Below are 18,692 nucleotides of genomic sequence, written 5' to 3'. Positions count from 1 at the left end.
CACCACGCCAGTGGCTGCTCATGCGCAAAGCATGCAGGCTTCTGTGGCCATTTGATGAGATCACCAAACTGGTCAGTCGCAGCCAGGGCGACATCAGTGACAACGTACCTTACACCTTCTTTCTGGAGCGTGCATTGTGTTGTGTCATTGATCAAGCCGTCGAGGAGAAGGAGGTGGAAGATGAGGAAGTCGCAATGCTGAATGAATTCACAGGGGGGGCTACCCCATCTGAGACAAGTCAGCAGGAGTCTGAAGAGAAGTCAGAGGAGGATGGTGGCTGGGGGGAGGAGGAGCAAGAAAAGCAGGCTTTGAGGGGGACTTTAAACTTTTCGGGGATCCCTGGTGTTGTCCGTGGCTGGGGGGATGAGACTGAGGACAACATTCTCCTGGGCAATGATCAGGAGCCAGGGCTCCCCACCGCTTCCATATTAGTGAAAATGGGGGCCTTCATGCTCCAGTGTTTGAAGAGGGACCCCGTATAAAAAGTATAAAGGTCAAGGACCTGTACTGGGTGGCAACGTACCTAGACCCCCGGTACAAGCACAAAATGGTGGACATGTTACCAGCATCACAGAGGGCTGGCAGAATGCAGCATTTCCAGGCCTTGCTGTAAGAGATGCTGCATTCTGCTGTTGCAGCCGCTGGCAGAGGAATTTCCACCCACAGCTAAACAGGTGCGGGTACCAATCCTACCGTGCCTGCAAGAAGAGGGCGTTTTGAAAATGTGTTGGTCACTTCGGATATGAGATCATTCTTGCAGCCAACCCATCGACAGCCGCCCTCCGGATCCAGCCTCAGGGAACGCCTAGAGCAACAGGTGTCCGATTACATCAGTTTAACGGCTGATGTGGACGCTCTGAGAAGCGAGGAACCCCTGGACTACTGGGTGTGCAGGCTTGACCTGTGGCCAGAGCTGGCACAATTTGCCATGGAACTCTTGGCTTGCCCCTCGTTGAGTGTCCTGTCCGAAAGGATGTTCAGCGCAGCAGCGGGGTCCATGATCTATAAGCGCACTCGCCTAGCTATCGACAGTGTGGACTACCTCATATTTCTAAAAATGAATGAGGCATGGATCTCAGAGGAATTCAACACCTGTGACAACCACGTGTAATTGAATTTCCTCATGCCAGCCCACACATATCTGCCACCTCCCAGAACAAAGAATGGTCCTAGTCTTATGTATATACAGCGGCATAAAAGATCTTTTCTTTCAGGTGAAGGCCTAATTTTTGGGGCCTGTACTGGCCTACAGTAAAATTTGGATCCAGTGACCGCCTAATGTACCTCCAGCCACATCATCACAAGTTCTTTTCTGTCAGGTGAATGCCTAATTTTTGGGGCCTGTACTGTCCAACAGTAAAATTTTTAGCCAGTGACCGCCTAGTGTACCTCCAGCCACAGCATCACAAGCTCTTTTCTGTCAGGTGAATGCCTAATTTTGGGGCCTGTACTTTCATGGCCTAAAATAAAAAATTTCTAGGCTTCAGCAGGGCACATTTTTGAGAGTTTCCCTTTAAGACGCATAAAAATGGCCCCTGATTAAAATACATATTTTTTTTTCAGAATTTTTGCCAATGATCCCCCTCTGGTATGTCACTGTCCATGTTGTGGGACTATTTTTGCACTTCTAGGTTATTCAGGTTCGCCTGCCATTAAAATCAATGTGGCCCGCCGCGAACACGCGTCTTGCGAACATTTGATCAAGAACGCGCGTTCGTGTTTGCAAACCATCCCGGGCGATGTTCGCAAGAGACTCATGCAGTACCAAAAACGGGAGATCTTTCTTTCTTTCAAAGGAGTGCGTTGGCCTGACCATCTTATTGGAAAATTATTCCAAGCACAAAGTGTGCATTAATGTAACCCTCCATGTACAGTATACATCTATTTTGAAAGTTTGGAATGTAGAATTATGCCTCCTGCACAATCAGCCCTTCCAGCCCTCTCAATGTCTTTGAGATGTAAGTCGTCCACGACTTTTGCAATTATTTTCTTGTAGATTGGAAAATCGCCCAAGTGAAAAGAATGCTACATATAAAACAGAATGAGGAGTAGGGCTGCATTTTTGAAAGGCGTGATACATGGGGAATATTTATGATTGCTTTTGGCCTTTTTTTACATCTCTGTTCTTCGCCGCGTCTTACAGTGACAAGAGGCTCGGAGAATTCTTGTTTAGTGGTTGTTTTTGATATAGTCAAACCCTACAGCTAGTCTAAATTGACATTCTAACTTCAAACATTTTTAAAATGGTCTGTAGGAGGTAAGGTCACATTCAAAGAATGCTACTTAATTTTTTATTCTCTTAAAGGAAAGTTATTACAGAGGTAATAAGAACCTCTGGGTAATTATGGGGCCAGATAGGTGTGGGATCTGGAATGTTGACACTAGGGTTGAGCAAATCGACTTCGGCTGAAACATCTGAAGTCGATTCACATAAAACTTTGTTCTAATACTGTATGGAGCAGGAGCTCCATACAGTATTAGAATGTATTGGCTCCGATGAGCCAAAGTTATTACTTCGCAAAGTCTCACGAGTCTTCACACAATAACTTCATAAATAAATTTTTACTGTAAAAAAACATTTCCCGAACTCGGTTCCAAGTGGTAGATTCCTCTACTGCCATTCTGAAGCTGCCTAGGTCCCTGCTGCTCTGCACTTCCTGTCTAGGCTTGGCTTTCTGGAAATGTTAGGAAAGGCCCAACCAGCGAATCAGTGGATGAGGCAGATCACCGCTGAAGCCAGTGATCGGCTAAGTGTGTTTTTCCTAAAGTCTTTGAAAGACTTTTGAGCTGGGACAGGACGTGCAGAGCAGCAGGGACTGTAGCACCTTCAGATTGCAGTGGTGGTATCAATGGAGGTGAGTAAAGCTTCTATGTTATATTTGACAAGTTCGGATCCTGTCTTCCCTAAACTCTCCAGGACACCCCTTTAATTAATGACGCCTTTTACCAATGACGTCAATGGCTTTAGAACATCAAGATGATTGTATATGCATTGGCATTTAAAAAACAAATCCAAAATGCAAAAAGGCACAAAATACATTGGCCCTGATTTATGAAGACTGTCGTGTGCTTGTGTCTTGATAGTGACTATGCTATGGACTCCCCCAGCAGTCCATGCGCCAGACTGAAATCTATAGCGGCTCGGAGCTTCTGTTCATTTCATTCATTATGTACGTCAGTTTCTAGCGTAAATAATGAGAAATGTGTAGGGGCAGATGGCCCCACCCTCACCCCCAACACCGCCCTTTTTGAAACCTGGCAAGGGCAGCGTTAGAGTAATAAAAAAGTTGCAATGGCACTAAAAAGTTGCAAAAACAGCTTCTGCAACATTTTAACACAAGAGAAGGGCACCCCTGTGTTAGATGTTCTTCTGTAGGGTATTCTCTGCTGGGCCCGCCCTCCTCCATAGGGTGTGTGGTCATGCACAATCTTAGGTGTATTTTTTTTTAAATATAGATAGTGACATAAACAATTAAAACAAAAATCACCACAAATTCTAAAATTACGTTGAACATAAAAATGTGAATTAAACAATATGTTATTTTCTGATAATACAATCCCTTTAAGACAGTTCAAAGCGCATTGAGTTTTCTTTGAGGAATGTAACAATTTGTGCAGGGATCACACTACTGTATACTGTTTTTTAACCTACTGTATTGTAGCCTATTTTTTTGCTTAGCATTTTCCCCCTTTTTTCAAACTAGACGAGGAGGGCCATAGCATTTTTGGGTGCTCCACAGACCTTGAGCCAGCACGGTCTACGCACCGTGGACTATGTGTGAAGAGTATCTATACTCTCTCATATTATATCAAACTTGACCATAGGTTGGAGAATATTGACTCCAAGCAAAAGTTGTACCAACGCTTTACACTTATGGGCTCCTCCAAGCAAAGGTTTAGCAAAAACTGCAAAAAAAATATTCCTGTTATTACCGAAAAATCTTAAGCAGAACCTAAAGGTGCCCTTCATTGCTGTTGGTCAAAACTCTCTGCGATTCAGATGTCGGTAAACAGTTGAGAGGACAAATGATGTGGCATGGGACATGTTATTTTTTTAATTGATGGGTGGGGTAATGTTTCAACCCTATTGGTTTAGGCCTCTTTCACACAACCGTTTTTTATTTTCTGTTTACGGGCCCCTTTTTGCGTTCCGTATACGGTCCGTATACGGAACCATTCATTTCAATGGTTCAGCAAAAAAACCTGAATGTACTCTGTATGCATTCCGTTTCTGTATTTCCGTTTTTCTGTTCCATTGAAAGATAGAACATGTCCTATTATTGCCTGCAAATCACGTTCCGTGGCTCCATTCAAGTCAATCGGTGCATCCGTATGTCTTCCGTATCTGTTCCATTTTTGCGGAACCATCTATTAAAACTGTTATGCCCAGCCCAATTTTTTCTATGTAATTACTGCATACTGTATATGCCATACGGAAAACGGAACAGAAATGGAAACACAACTGAAACAAAAACGGAACAACGGATCTGTGAAAAACGGACAGCAAAACACTGAAAAAGCCATACGGTCGTGTGAAAGAGGCCTTACTGGAATGCTGTCACGGGAGATCGTGGCAGTAAAAGGCGCTGTTCTTTTTTCTTGTTCTCACTTGCAGCTCCCCCCTCCCCTCCTCTACACAGACACAGAACCAGGGAGTAAAACCTTTCATTCTGTTCCACAGCTTTAGACATGTGCTGCTCCCCAAATTCTACGCCTACAGCTTTGATCCCACTGCCATTTTAAAGATACTTATCTTTAGATGCAGGAATCGTTCAAAGTTATGACTAGTGTTGAGCGAAGTGGAATTTGATCCGAATTTCAGGGAAAATTCGATTCGCCCCGAAGCCGAATTTCCTCGTGCTTCATGGTAGTGAATAGATTTTCCCTGTATGGTGGGAAAAAATGTTTAAAAAAATCATACTTACCTAATCTGTTTGAGCGCGAAGAGCCGGCCACCGCCATCTTGATTGAACATCTCGCACAAAATCTCATGCGCTGTGACATATGACATCACCACTCCAGCCAATGTGATGACGTCATCACGACCCGTGCGAGATTTTGGGCTAGATCTTTAATCAAGTTGGTGGCGGACGGCTCTTAGCGATCAAATGGATGAGGTAAGTATGATTTTTTTCAAAAATATATATTTTTTATGTTGCACTGTATTATTACTGTCAAATGCCGCGATCAGCTATGAACGCAGCATCTGAGGGGCACAATGATGGGGTGCGGCACAATCGCCGTTCCCTGTCATTGCACCCACTACTACTAAGAAATCCACTTTGTGACAAAGTAATTTGTCACAAAGCAAAATTGTTTTTGCTAAATTCGGTGAAACAGCAAAATCTAATTTTTTACTATTTAGCTCATCACTAGTTATGGCGTAGCATGTCTTTTCCGGGCGTAAAGGGGTTAAAAATGATGCAAGCTATCAATGCGTAATAAAATAGGAAAAACTTAATATTTTCTGAATGTGCGACTGGAAATTAATTGGGCAAAAGAAAAATGACGAGTGAAAGCATAAAAAAAAAAACTTTTTGAAATGTTTAATTGTATTTTCTTTCCATTTCAGAGTTTTAAGTGCACAATGACTTCATAGAGGATTTCATCTGTGTAATTATCCCTTCACTGCGGACTAAAGACTCTTGGGGATCGGAAGAAAATTATATCAATTATTTCTGCCTTTAGACTGTCACACTTGTCCTTTTTTTTGCAACTGGAAGCTCTATGACCATCATGACTAACCAAGAAAAGTGGGTCAATCTCAGCCCTGCAGAATTTTCTCAACTTCAAAAGTATGCAGAATGTAAGTATGATTTGATTTGAATATGTTAATCTTCACAGTTCACACTTAATTTCCAGCGAGCAGCACGATATGCGACCGTGCGATACCTCGAGGGCGCATTAGTCTAATGTACATCTTTATAGTCCTGTTTTGTAATTATAAGGGTCAATTAGAAGAACAGTGCAGAGGCTCAGGGTACGGTTATCTGTTGGCCCAATTTATACCAATGTGAACCAGCCATCTCAAATAAAAAAAGGCTCACTCATCAGGATTCGGGGTTTGTGATTTTTGGGGTCATTTGTTATTTATTTATTTTTGTCAGTATATGATATGCCCTTAAAGAGGACCTTTTATCTTTCCTGAAATGTTTTAGCAGCTGCTTACATTCCTCATTTAATAAAATTTTTGGAGAATCATTTCTTATGATTCTATGTTATGCCATTCTTCTGTTATGCCTACTAGATGTTTACGGATAAAGGTAATGATGGGTGGTAGCAGTTGGGTGTGTGTCCCTGTATAGTCTGGCATTATCCAATCAGTGCTACCAGTGACAGACTGTGCAGGGACACACCCCAAATGGTAACTCCTAACTGGACCTTTATCCATAAACTTCTAGCAAGAATACAAGAAGAATGGCAAAATATAAAGTAAGAAGAAAAGATGCTCCAGAATTGTCATTTCATGTGGAATATAATTATTTACTAAAACAAACATGTCAGAAGTGGCGAAAGGTCCTTTCTAAAACATACCTCGAAAACAGAATCATAACAGTGATGGAACTGGTAAACTTTGGGCTCCCCAAAAGTCTTTTTCAGTTATATTGTTCACTGTTTCAGCTGCACAGCTAATTTGGGAGGGAGGGGAGTTATGAAGATCTTTGATTATTAAAACTGAAATGAAAAGGAGAATAATAATTGTCTTTGTATGCAAATGTACTTCATGTATCGCTAACATTGTTATTTAAAAGGATGTACTTTATGTGACGGATATATGGCATGCTTGCCAAAAATGTGTATTAACTGAGATTTACGTCCGAATAAAGAAAGTTATAAAAAAATAAAAATGATGTGTCACAGTGTACTCCCACAGGCCGTCACTCCCTGGGGATCGGTGCAGTGGCAGGAATCAGGCCAGAAGTAGAAGAATGAAGGTCTTTCTTTACTTAGTGCAAGAGAGGAGTAAACCCAGGAGTTGTTTAATATTGGTAATAATATTGCTTCAGACCCTGACACACTTTGAGATGGACTGGCCATCCGGATCGGAGACTAGCAAACGGCAGACTGAACAAAAGAGTTAATGAGTTTGGAATTGAACACCTGTGGTTATTTGGGAAGGTTGCAAAGTGTATCCAAAAAGAGACTCAGGAAGGATTACCACCACCATGATTTCTGCTGCCTATATACAGTTACTAGGAAAAGCCTACTTAGAATATACTTTGGAACTGTGTTTATTGCTGCTCAGTGAACTGCAACACTCATCATCTATTCATTAAAGATAGACTTTGGGGCACATTCATTAAGACCGGCGATTTAGACGCCGGTCTTAATAAAACCACTAAGCTGGCAATAGAAGACCGCTGCTTCTAAATGTAAGACAGCATACCCTACCGCTCCCACACCACACCCACTTTTTTAGGCCTGCATGAGCGCGGAGAAGTTGCAGTTTGCGGTGCAACAGTTTGGCATATTTCAGCTTTATTTATTGTAACCAAAGGGGCCTGTTCATTGACTCTATCATCCGTCCACCGGCCTACATGTGTTCTTCTTCCATGAACCCTGCCAGTCAACCACCATCAAAGGTACCCCCCCAATCATCAGGCAGGAGACCTCGAGAGTCCAGGGTATGCCCTGAGGGAAGAAAGGGTGTGCCCTCCACTCACTGCATGCATGGCCTGGGGAACACTAGAGGGAGAGGTAAGGTATACAACCACCCTCTTTGCCACCACCACCACTCCCATCCTGTTCAGTTCCAGCCACCACCACTGTTCCCCTGCGAAGCAGGAGAAGCTAGGGTGCACAGTACAGCTTGGTCCCACCCTCAGTGCACTTACCTGCTCATTTGCACATTAATTAAAAGTCCCTTTTCTCCAGAATGAAGCAACGGACTGCTAAGTGAAAGGTATCATCACATCTAGATGAGCAAGGCCTACAAGGCCTTAGTTTATCAGTGAATTTCCTGCAGACAGGATCCCTTTAACATTTACTCACATATTCTCATTCCACCGTTAGAGGAGTGGAGGAGAGCGCTGTGCGAAGATGTCGTCAGACGTCTTATGACAAGACCTATTAAGTGTGATTCATAATCATTGTAATTGAAAGACATTACAATATCTCAAAAGCTAAACATGAAATCACAGGGGGCGATGCAATAAGTCCCTGAGGAACGTCCTGATGTATTCACAGACAAGAAAGAAACGTTCATCGTCTAATCACCGGTCATTCATCAGAGAGGAAGATAAAATATAGAAAAGGTAGGCATCAGAATGATGCTATATACTGTAGATGAAGCCTGAATGATGGCTTTACCAGTCATAAAACCTTTCACACATCTGGATAGTGTTCCAGCTGGAAATGACATGTGCCACAGCTTGGGAAGAGCATAGAGGAGAATGGAAGTGCAGCGGCTCTGGCTGCAACAGTTATCTTTATAAATCACAGCTGAACTAATGCACCTTGTGTCCAGGGAAATTAATAGGGGGCACACCCATTCTTCCCTCAGGGCACACTCTGATGGTAGTTGGTGGTAGATGGTGCCTTTGGAGTTATGGGTTTGGTACAGGAGCAAGGTAGGAGATGTAGGTGCTGTGGCCGGCGAATGGTGCTGGAGTCAGTAATCAGGCAGACTGTTAGTTATAGTATATAAACAGTATCAATCCAAGATTCCAAACAATTCACAGTGCAAAGTTTCCCAGAAATCAACATATGGATATAAACAATGGTTTTAGTACTCCTTCTCTCTATCTTTCCAAAGTCTCTCTCTCTGCAGAATCTAAGGCTGCCAATAAGTTTCTTGCAAACATAACTGTAATTACCAGCTAAGGGCGCAGGATTAAAGGGAGTCGGTCATCAGCATTTCACTTTTTTAACCCTTCCCATAGCTCCCTAGCATGCTTACATTTAATAAAAGCGTTACCTCTGGCATCAATCCTGGACTTATAGAACCATCAAAAACGATCTTTATAACTTATGCAAATGAGGGCTCGCAAGTGCCCAGGGGCGGCGTTACACTCGTAGGTGCCCTGCTTGCTCAGCCTTTTCATTGCGTCCCCCCAACCCTTCCTACCCTCTGACCGCCTTTCTACTAACTTGTTATTCCGCCGAGATCCCGCGCCTGCGCAGTCAGTCCGTCGGCCGGCGCATGCGCACTGCGATGCCCATTCCTTGTATGGCATCACAGTAATAAATGCGCATGCGCCTGCTTTGCGCCGTTAGCCGGCGCATGCGCAATAGTGCCATAATAGATGACAGTGAGAACCCCATTGCTCAATGTTCTCCTCACCCCCTTTGGAAAGTCATCTAGTAAACTCTTAGTGTCTTCCAGATTGTGGAAAGTTTAGCAGCGAGGAGAGTTGGGATGGCGGTGTTTCTGCTGCAGGAGCAGTATTCAGACTTCTAGACCTTGACAATTTTTTATAAATTGTATTATGTGTTATTAACATTATCAATGAGTCAGAGCTGTTTGTGAAAACCCACCCACGTCCTTATTGTATCCAGGGCCCTTCTTCTGTATGACACAACTCATAAAACGATTACCATTTGCATTTAGCATTGCGGTATACGTATTGTCATAGCAACTGGCAGCGGGTAATAGCGAGTAGTTACTGGAGATTTTATGCTGCAAAGTTTATGCTGCTCTAGAAAACACAATCGTCACACGCTGCAGCTATAATACTATTATGAATATTTTAGAAATGCTTCAGTGTTTTCTCCAGGGCTTCTCTGCACCATGTGTGAACATACCCCAAGTATTTCAGATTTTTTTTATTGATGAACCACCTGGGCTGTACCGTCATCAGAAGATGTAAAATCCAGCATTGTTTTATTAAATCTTCATTATTATTTTTTTCCATTTCATTATTGTTTCTGTTTCTTTTTAATGTTTGCATTATAAAGAAAATAATCTAGAACATGGAAACCACCAGCAAGCGGGCTAGCTGCTGTTGGCATATTTTGTGCTTTTATTTTGTTTTTTGTTCATTTGTTGTTTGTTTTTTGTTATTCAGCATTTTTGCTTTGCTATTTATGGCAATTTATATAACATAAAACCTGAAATTCTCTTCAAGACCGGTATGATGATATCATCAGTAAGAAAAAAAATAGCCGTATTTAACCCCTTCGCGATTGGGTCTGTTGTTAAGGACTCTGATCTAGCAAGCACAGATGGTGCAAATAGTAAAAGGAGTGTTAATGGGGCAGCCATTCAGCAGATGACCGTGATATCAGATCCATCAACAGCAGCTTGTTACATGGTCTCCCTCTATTGCAGTGACCGGCAACCTTCGGCAATCCATCTGCTGTGAAACTACAACTCCCAGCATGCAAAGATGCTTGGCTATTCTTCTAACTCTCACAGAAGTGAATGGAACATTCTAGGAGTTGTAGTTTCACAGTAGATGGAGTGCCTGTAAAAAAAAAACAAAAAAAAAAAAAACGGACCCTGTTGCATCAGTTAGGGCTCATGCACATGAACATATTTTCTTTCCGTATCCGTTTTTTTGCGGACCGTATGTGGAACCATTCATTTCAATATGCATCCCAATTCCGCAAAGTAATTGAACATGTCCAATTATTGTCCGCATTACGGACAAGGATAGTACTGTTCTATTAGGGGCCGGATGTTCCTTTCCACAAAATACGGAATGCACACAGACGTCACCCGCACTTTTTGCGGACCGCAAATGACATACGGTCGTGTGACTTTTTTTTACAGGATCCGTCTAAAAAAACGGATCTCAAGCGGATGACAACTGATGCAACAGGATCAGATTTTTTTTTCTCTCTCTTCTTCTGACGTATCAGAAAAACGGAAAGCTAAACGGTGGTGTGAATTCAGTTCTGCTACATCTGTAAGGTGGCATTTCCACTCATGACCACTAGAGGCAGTGTTCCATTGGATTCAATAAGAATACGGTTCCACCTGCTTTTCCTTTTTTCTGTTTTTAATTTAATTTAAAATTATTGGGGAGAAAAAAAAAGAAAAAAACAAACAATTATCGTCTGTTTATTCTGCTCCTTAATGAATATAATTCTAGGACAGCAGAGAGAGATAATGATGTAATATGGTGGATGAGTATAGTAAATATTCTCTCTGCCGCCTGTAAGGATTAATATTCATCATTGATATTATCCCTCCGCCCGGTGCAGCGCTGTATGGAAAGCAGTATTGTCAGCCTTTAAGGCACATTATAAATATTTCATCTGTTTGTTCTCAGCGTTGGCAGCAGAAGTGAAGATTATTGAAGGTCATTTCACGCTGTAAAATAACAGTCCGTGTCCACAGACAGCGGTGGCATTTATGGAGGTAGTTTGGAGAATCGCACACGACTAGCTGTGGCGTTTACAGATCATTGTAAAATAAATCTCTACAGGGAATCTGTCATCAGTTTTATGGTGCAGTGCCCTGACTAACGGAATCATAAAAGTGGTGACGGATTCCCCTTAAGGGATTGTGTGAGGCCAAAAGCAGCGCCACTCTTGTCCAAGGGCCGTGTCTGGTGTGAGTGGCGCTGCTTAAAGAAAGAAGTAGCAGGATTTTCTAAAGTCCTACAACTCATTTAATGCGTTAGTTGGAACCTGATAGGAAGTTAATAATACTTAACTATTGGGCTCACTCATTAAACTAATGTCATGATAGATTGATCCTGAGTTATATATTATATTATACTCCAGAGCTGTACTCACTATTCTGCTGCTGCAGTCACTGAGTTTATACATTACTTATCCTGTACTGATCCTGAGTTACATCCTGTATTATACTCCAGAGCTGCACTCACTATTCTGCTGGTGGAGTCACTGTGTACATACATTACATTACTTATCCTGTACTGATCCTGAGTTACATCCTGTATTATACTCCAGAGCTGCACTCACTATTCTGCCGGAGGAGTCACTGTGTACATACAATACATTACTTATCCTGTACTGATCCTGAGTTACATCCTGTATTATACTCCAGAGCTGCACTCCCTATTCTGCTGGTGCAGTCACTGTGTACATACATTACTTATCCTGTACTGATCCTGAGTGACATCCTGTATTATACTCCAGAGCTGCACTCACTATACTGCTGGTGCAGTCACTGTGTACATACATTACTTATCCTGTACTGATCCTGAGTTACATCCTGTATTATACTCCAGAGCTGCACTCCCTATTCTGCTGGTGCAGTCACTGTGTACATACATTACTTATCCTGTACTGATCCTGAGTTACATCCTGTATTATACAAACCGGATTCCAAAAAAGTTGGGACACTAAACAAATTGTGAATAAAAACTGAATGCAATGATGTGGAGCTTCTCAGAGTGGCAGTGTCTCTCAGAAGCCAAGATGGGTAGAGGATCACCAATTCCCACAATGTTGCGCAGAAAGATAGTGGAGCAATATCAGAAAGGTGTTACCCAGCGAAAAATTGCAAAGACTTTGCATCTATCATCATCAACTGTGCATAACATCATCCGAAGATTCAGAGAATCTGGAACAATCTCTGTGTGTAAGGGTCAAGGCCGTAAAACCATACTGGATGCCCGTGATCTCCGGGCCCTTAAACGACACTTCACCACAAACAGGAATGCTACTGTAAAGGAAATCACAGAATGGGCTCAGGAATACTTCCAGAAACCATTGTCAGTGAACACAATCCACCGTGCCATCTGCCGTTGCCAGCTGAAACTCTACAGTGCAAAGAAGAAGCCATTTCTAAGCAAGGTCCACAAGCTCAGGTGTTTTCACTGGGCCAGGGATCATTTAAAATGGAGTGTGACAAAATGGAAGACTGTTCTGTGGTCAGACGAGTCACGATTCAAAGTTCTTTTTGGAAATCTGGGACGCCATGTCATCCGGACCAAAGAGGACAAGGACAACCCAAGTTGTTATCAACGCTCAGTTCAGAAGCCTGCATCTCTGATGGTATGGGGTTGCATGAGTGCGTGTGGCATGGGCAGCTTGCATCTCTGGAAAGGCACCATCAATGCAGAAAAATATATTCAGGTTCTAGAACAACATATGCTCCCATCCAGACGTCATCTCTTTCAGGGAAGACCCTGCATTTTTCAACAAGATAATGCCAGACCACATTCTGCATCAATCACAACATCATGGCTGCGTAGGAGAAGGATCCGGGTACTGAAATGGCCAGTCTGTAGTCCAGATCTTTCACCTATAGAGAACATTTGGCGCATCATAAAGAGGAAGGTGCAACAAAGAAGGCCCAAGACGATTGAACAGTTAGAGGCCTGTATTAGACAAGAATGGGAGAGCATTCCTATTTCCAAACTTAAGAAACTGGTCTCCTCGGTCCCCAGACGTCTGTTGAGTGTTGTAAGAAGAAGGGGAGATGCCACACAGTGGTGGAAATGGCCTTGTCCCAACTTTTTGGGGATTTGTTGACACCATGAAATTCTGATTCAACATATTTTTCCCTTAAAATGGTACATTTTCTCAGTTTAAACTTTTGTTCCGTGATTTATGTTCTATTCTGAATAAAATATTAGAAGTTGGCACCTCCACATCATTGCATTCAGTTTTTATTCACGATTTGTATAGTGTTCCAACTTTTTTGGAATCCGGTTTGTACTCCAGAGCTGCACTCACTATTCTGCTGGTGCAGTCACTGTGTACATACATTACATTACTTATCCTGTACTGATCCTGAGTTACATCCTGTATTGTACTCCAGAGCTGCACTCACTATTCTGCTGGTGCAGTCACTGTGTACATACATTACTTATCCTGCACTGATCCTGAGTTACATCCTGTATTATACACCAGAGCTGCACTCACTATTCTGCTGGTGCAGTCACTGTGTACATACATTACATTACTTATCCTGTACTGATCCTGAGTTACATCCTGTATTATACTCCAGAGCTGCACTCACTATTCTGCTGGTGCAGTCACTGTGTACATACATTACTTATCCTGTACTGATCCTGAGTCACATCCTGTATTATACCCCAGAGCTGCACTCGCTATTTTGCTGGTGCAGTCACTGTGTACATACATTACATTACTTATCCTGTACTGATCCTGAGTTACATCCTGTATTATACTCCAGAGCTGCACTCACTATTCTGCTGGTGCAGTCACTGTGTACATACATTACATTACTTATCCTGTACTGATCCTGAGTTACATCCTGTATTATACCCCAGAGCTGCACTCACTATTCTGCTGTTGCAGTCACTGTGTACATACATTACTTATCCTGTACTGATCCTGAGTTACATCCTGTATTATACTCCAGAGCTGCACTCACTATTCTGCTGGTGGACTCACTATTTACATACATTACATTACTTATCCTGTACTGATCCTGAGTTACATCCCGTATTATACTCCAGAGCTGCACTCACTATTCTGCTGGTGCAGTCACTGTGTACATAGGTGTACACTGTGCCTGAGGTTCTAAGTTATTGAAAGGAAACCATTTATTTTCCTTACATTCCTTTATTTTCTACAGGGTTGAAAAACTTTGTGCAGACACTAAAGAAGCAGCGATTGTGGTATTTCTAGCTCAGATCTCTAGAAATATGATTTAGGCTCTTGATTGCAGTATAAATGATCTATGCAGAGTTATGTGGAATATACTGACGAGTTAGATTGAGCCATATGGTACTGTGGATGGTGTAGTGCCTAGTGGGGAAGAGTGCTCAATAGTAAGTTCAAAATACAATCACAAAAGAAGAGACCTTACAACCTAAAATACCATTCACCCCAACATTGTGTATGTAAGGTCCAGCACTAATCCCACACCTACTTCCTGGGTCCCATAGGTGTGTTATGCTCGTCCTTACATGCAGTTATTCCACTCCTATGTATGCATAGAAAAAAATAAAACAAAAACACACGAAATAGCATTTTCTTCCTCACTCAGTACCTGTTCTTTTCTTCTTTCTTTAAGATTCAACCAAGAAACTCAAGGATGTATTGGAAGAGTTTCACGGTAACGGAGTCCTGGCCAAATACAACCCAGAAGAGGTAATCGATTTATTTTTCTGAAGTCTAATTCTTCCGTAGTTGTAAAAGCCTGTATTCACACTGACATTGGAGTAGCATGCGGCTCTGTTCTTATTGTCAAAATAACGAAACCTTCACTGCATTATAAGTCAATGGTTAAGAGAAATTGTAGAGTGAGGGGTCGGGTTCTGAGGAATAATGGTCACAAAAGGACAGGAGTCAGTTTATGAAAGGTCTTAGACCTGCCTAAAATAATATGCTTAAAACTGTTCATGTACTTGTTTTACCATATTTTATCCTTAAAAATCTGTTAAAATGTTGACAGAGATGATCTGTGCTATGAGTGTCTCGAAAGGTTATATAAGGGTGGGAAACACTTTATTGACCATCGTTAGTTGCAGTTGTTGGGTAGTGGGCTGGTCCCATGATTCCCTGGTTAGATAGTTTAGACTCTGCTGCTGAAGAGGCAAGAGACAAGACCTGTTTGTTGTTTGCTGCTACAAAGTAGTCCTAAAGAGGATTTTATCCAGGAAAACACCATTCCTGAGAGTGGAGAAGTGCCAGAGAGCAACTTTGCTAAGGGCTCATGCACATGGCCATTGCCCGGATATGGCGGGTCCGCAATACACTTGCACCGGCCGTGTGCATCCTGCATCACGGATGCGGACCCATTCATTTGAATGGGTCTGCAATCCGGGAGATGCGGTGCGGAACGGAAGCACAGATCGGAATCCCACGGAAGCAGTAAGGAATGCTTCCGTGGTGTTTCTGTCTGTGCCTCCGCACCGCAAAAAAATAGTACATGTTCTATTTTTTTACAGTGTGGACGGATCACGGACCCATTTAAGTTGAATGGGTCTCGATCCATCCCGGCCGCCACACGGATCTTGCCCGTGCATTGGGGACCGCAAATTGCGGTCGCCAATGCACGGAACGGCCGCACAATGGCCGTGTGCATGAGCCTTAAGGATTATCCCCTGAGGGAAGGAAACACTGAATATTTACAGATGTTTGAGGACCTTAGAGGCCATGTTGAAATGAGACGGTAAGGTAAATGCACGTTTATGGCAATTTTACTGCATGTGTAAAAGATAATTGCTTCTAGCGCCAGCCACACTTCTGAGACAGAAACTGCACCGTGCAATTAGGAACCGTGCAGATACATGTTGAGAGTCATTGTACATCTATGATTTCCAGTCCCATTCCTCCCCTGCGGGCCAGTGCGCAGTACATGTTGGAAACGAATCTGATTGTCCTAGAAATAATGAGAGAAATCTAGAAATTCAGAGATGGAGGTTTGAATTACAGAGGATGCTCCATTTTTTTCAGTGGAAGCAGTGCTGCAGTAACCAGCTCTGTCCACTGTGTAGTGGACAGAGCTGTGTAGTTCTGGTGCCTACTGGCAAACAGCTGATTAGTGGGGGTGTTGGTAGTTGGACCACAGCCAATCTGAAATTGATGACCTCTCCTAAAGATAAGTCAACCATGTAAAATTCTAGAGAATCCCTTTTAGAAATAGGTTATCAATATTACAGTCCCAGAAAATCACTTTAATGGAGCTGTATCATGACCAGATAAATTGTACATACATTGGCAAGATCTAATGCAGATATGCAGTGATTGTGGTGGCCAGTTAGTGATGTTAAGGGAACAGTGTCCTATAGTGCTTAAATAAATAGTGTTTACACTTAAAATTTTCTATACTATACCCCGATTGAGAGTATGTTTTACAAGAAAATACTGTGGTCACTGTCTAGAACCAAAGCCAGTAAACTCAAAAACTGCTACCAGTATTCCTTAACCACTTTGGTTGGTAGAAATCTAAGGCTACCCCTAGATTCTTCAACAGAGCTTGCCATTAGACTGGATGGACTTGGCTGCCAGGGCCAAGTTATGTCTGTGGAGTAAGGTTTCAGAAAACTGGTGCAAGCTCGCTAGAAGCAGAACTACCAGAATGACAAGAATACAAAGAGTAGGGGTCAAAACCAGGAGAGACAGAGCCAAAACAGTAAATTAAAGGGTTAATACAGAATACAAGCCAAGGTCGGTGCACAGAGGATAAGTGACCTGGTCTTGAGTTCAGGTACAAACAGACCTATAACACTTTAGACAATCACCTACAGCTGGCAATGACTGAGTAGCAGACTTCAATCCCAAGCCTAGCTCTGGTATTTGAGGCTGATCCAGTAGCCCAATTGGCTTTCCTTCCAGCCTCACGGCTAAATTAATCATCCTGGGCTTGACTGGTTGTGACCAGATAAACAGCACTATAGGGCAATGTGTCTTACTTAACCACCTCAAGATGCGTACCCAATATCATTTTGTCATGTAGCCTTTCATATGAAGTATCATAGTGGAATCCTATGGAATATTCTCACTGAAGAACTTGTGTTTTGCATTGTGGCGAACAGATGTATTTGCTTTCTGGCAGCAAATGAGCAGCTTTCTGCCAAACGAGATGCAGATACTGTAAAAACAGACATGCTGTCACTTTGCGTAGGTCAAACCTCATAATTACTCAGCAAGTAATGTTAGTGTTTTGCATGAAAGCCATTGAGAGGATTCAGTTGCAGTACTACACCTGACCATATAGTGTGCTGTTAAAATAGCAAGATGTTTATGATGATCACCCTAGAACGCATGATTCAAGCATGATTATCATTCTATGAATAACTGAAATCCAGGAAGATCTAATACATAGTTTGTAAGGAATGGTGCCAACATCATGTGACAGGAATTGCCAATTCAGCAAAATGATGACTGTTTCTCAGATGTCTACCCTTGAACGCCGTTTTGTACTGAATGGAGTAAAGTATAGAGATATTCTTAATGATAACCTGATCCAGGGTGCCCTTGACCTCAGACTGGGCCGAAGGTTCACCTTCAAACAAGACAATAGCCCTAAGCACACAACCAAGACAACACAGGAGCGGCTTAGGGACAACTCTGGGAATGTCCTTGAGAGGCCCAACCAGAGCCCTGAACCCAATGGAACATCTCTGGAGAGACCTAAAAATGGCCGTCCACCGATGGCCCCCATCCAACCTGACAGAGCTTGAGAGGGTCTACAGACAAGAATGGCATAAATCCCTAAATCCAGGTGTAAACCTTGTGGCATCATCTCCAAGAAGACTGGAGGCTGGACTCACTACCAAAGAGGCTTCACCTAAGACCTGAGTAAAGGAGCTGAAGACTTATGTTGATGTGACATTTCAGTTTTTCCTTTTCAATAAATTAGCAAAGATTTATAACATTCTGTTTTCACCTGCTCATTATGGGGGATTACGTGCAGAATGATGGGGGAAAACGTTTTTTTACTTTATTTTAGCACAAGGAGCAACATAACAAAATGTGAGAAAGTGAAGGTGTCTGAAGACTTTTTGAACACACTGTAATACACTGCGTTACTCCAAATACCCTGGGTGCAATGCTGTCAGGCAGTTTTTATTAGCATTTTTATTTCTGGATTGAGTTGAACTGCTGACATCATACGAGAGAACTCAATGAGCGACTTGTACAATGTACAAATTTCATTAGACATTGGAATAAATGTTCCCGCACTGCAGATATACAAAGGAGCATATTATGAGACTCATGTATAATAGTAACATCAGCCTCGGAGAGCAGATTATGACATTTGTAAAGACTGAAGTGCTGATGTACTTTTTATTTTATTTATTTATTTTTACTTATTTTTAGATGCAACTTTTTGAACCCAAAACTGATTTTAC

The 18,692-nt window shown here is 42.3% G+C and overlaps 1 protein-coding gene across 1 annotated transcript in view; it reads left to right on the top strand.

The window, feature by feature from the left end:
• DGKB (diacylglycerol kinase beta) overlaps positions 1 to 18,692 on the top strand; it is a 668,472-nt gene that overhangs the window by 101,273 nt on the left and 548,507 nt on the right. The window contains exons 2-3 of the mRNA XM_040431289.1: positions 5,573 to 5,806; positions 14,906 to 14,982. Coding sequence (XP_040287223.1) covers positions 5,728 to 5,806; positions 14,906 to 14,982 — 156 coding nt within the window. The 5' untranslated portion in view covers positions 5,573 to 5,727. The remainder of the gene's footprint in view (positions 1 to 5,572; positions 5,807 to 14,905; positions 14,983 to 18,692) is intronic.

This window comes from Bufo bufo, chromosome 5 (assembly GCF_905171765.1).
Source record: "Bufo bufo chromosome 5, aBufBuf1.1, whole genome shotgun sequence".
Lineage (NCBI taxonomy): Eukaryota > Metazoa > Chordata > Amphibia > Anura > Bufonidae > Bufo > Bufo bufo.
The sequence above is the reverse complement of the archived record's forward strand: the minus strand, read 5'-3'. Positions and strand labels throughout refer to the sequence as shown.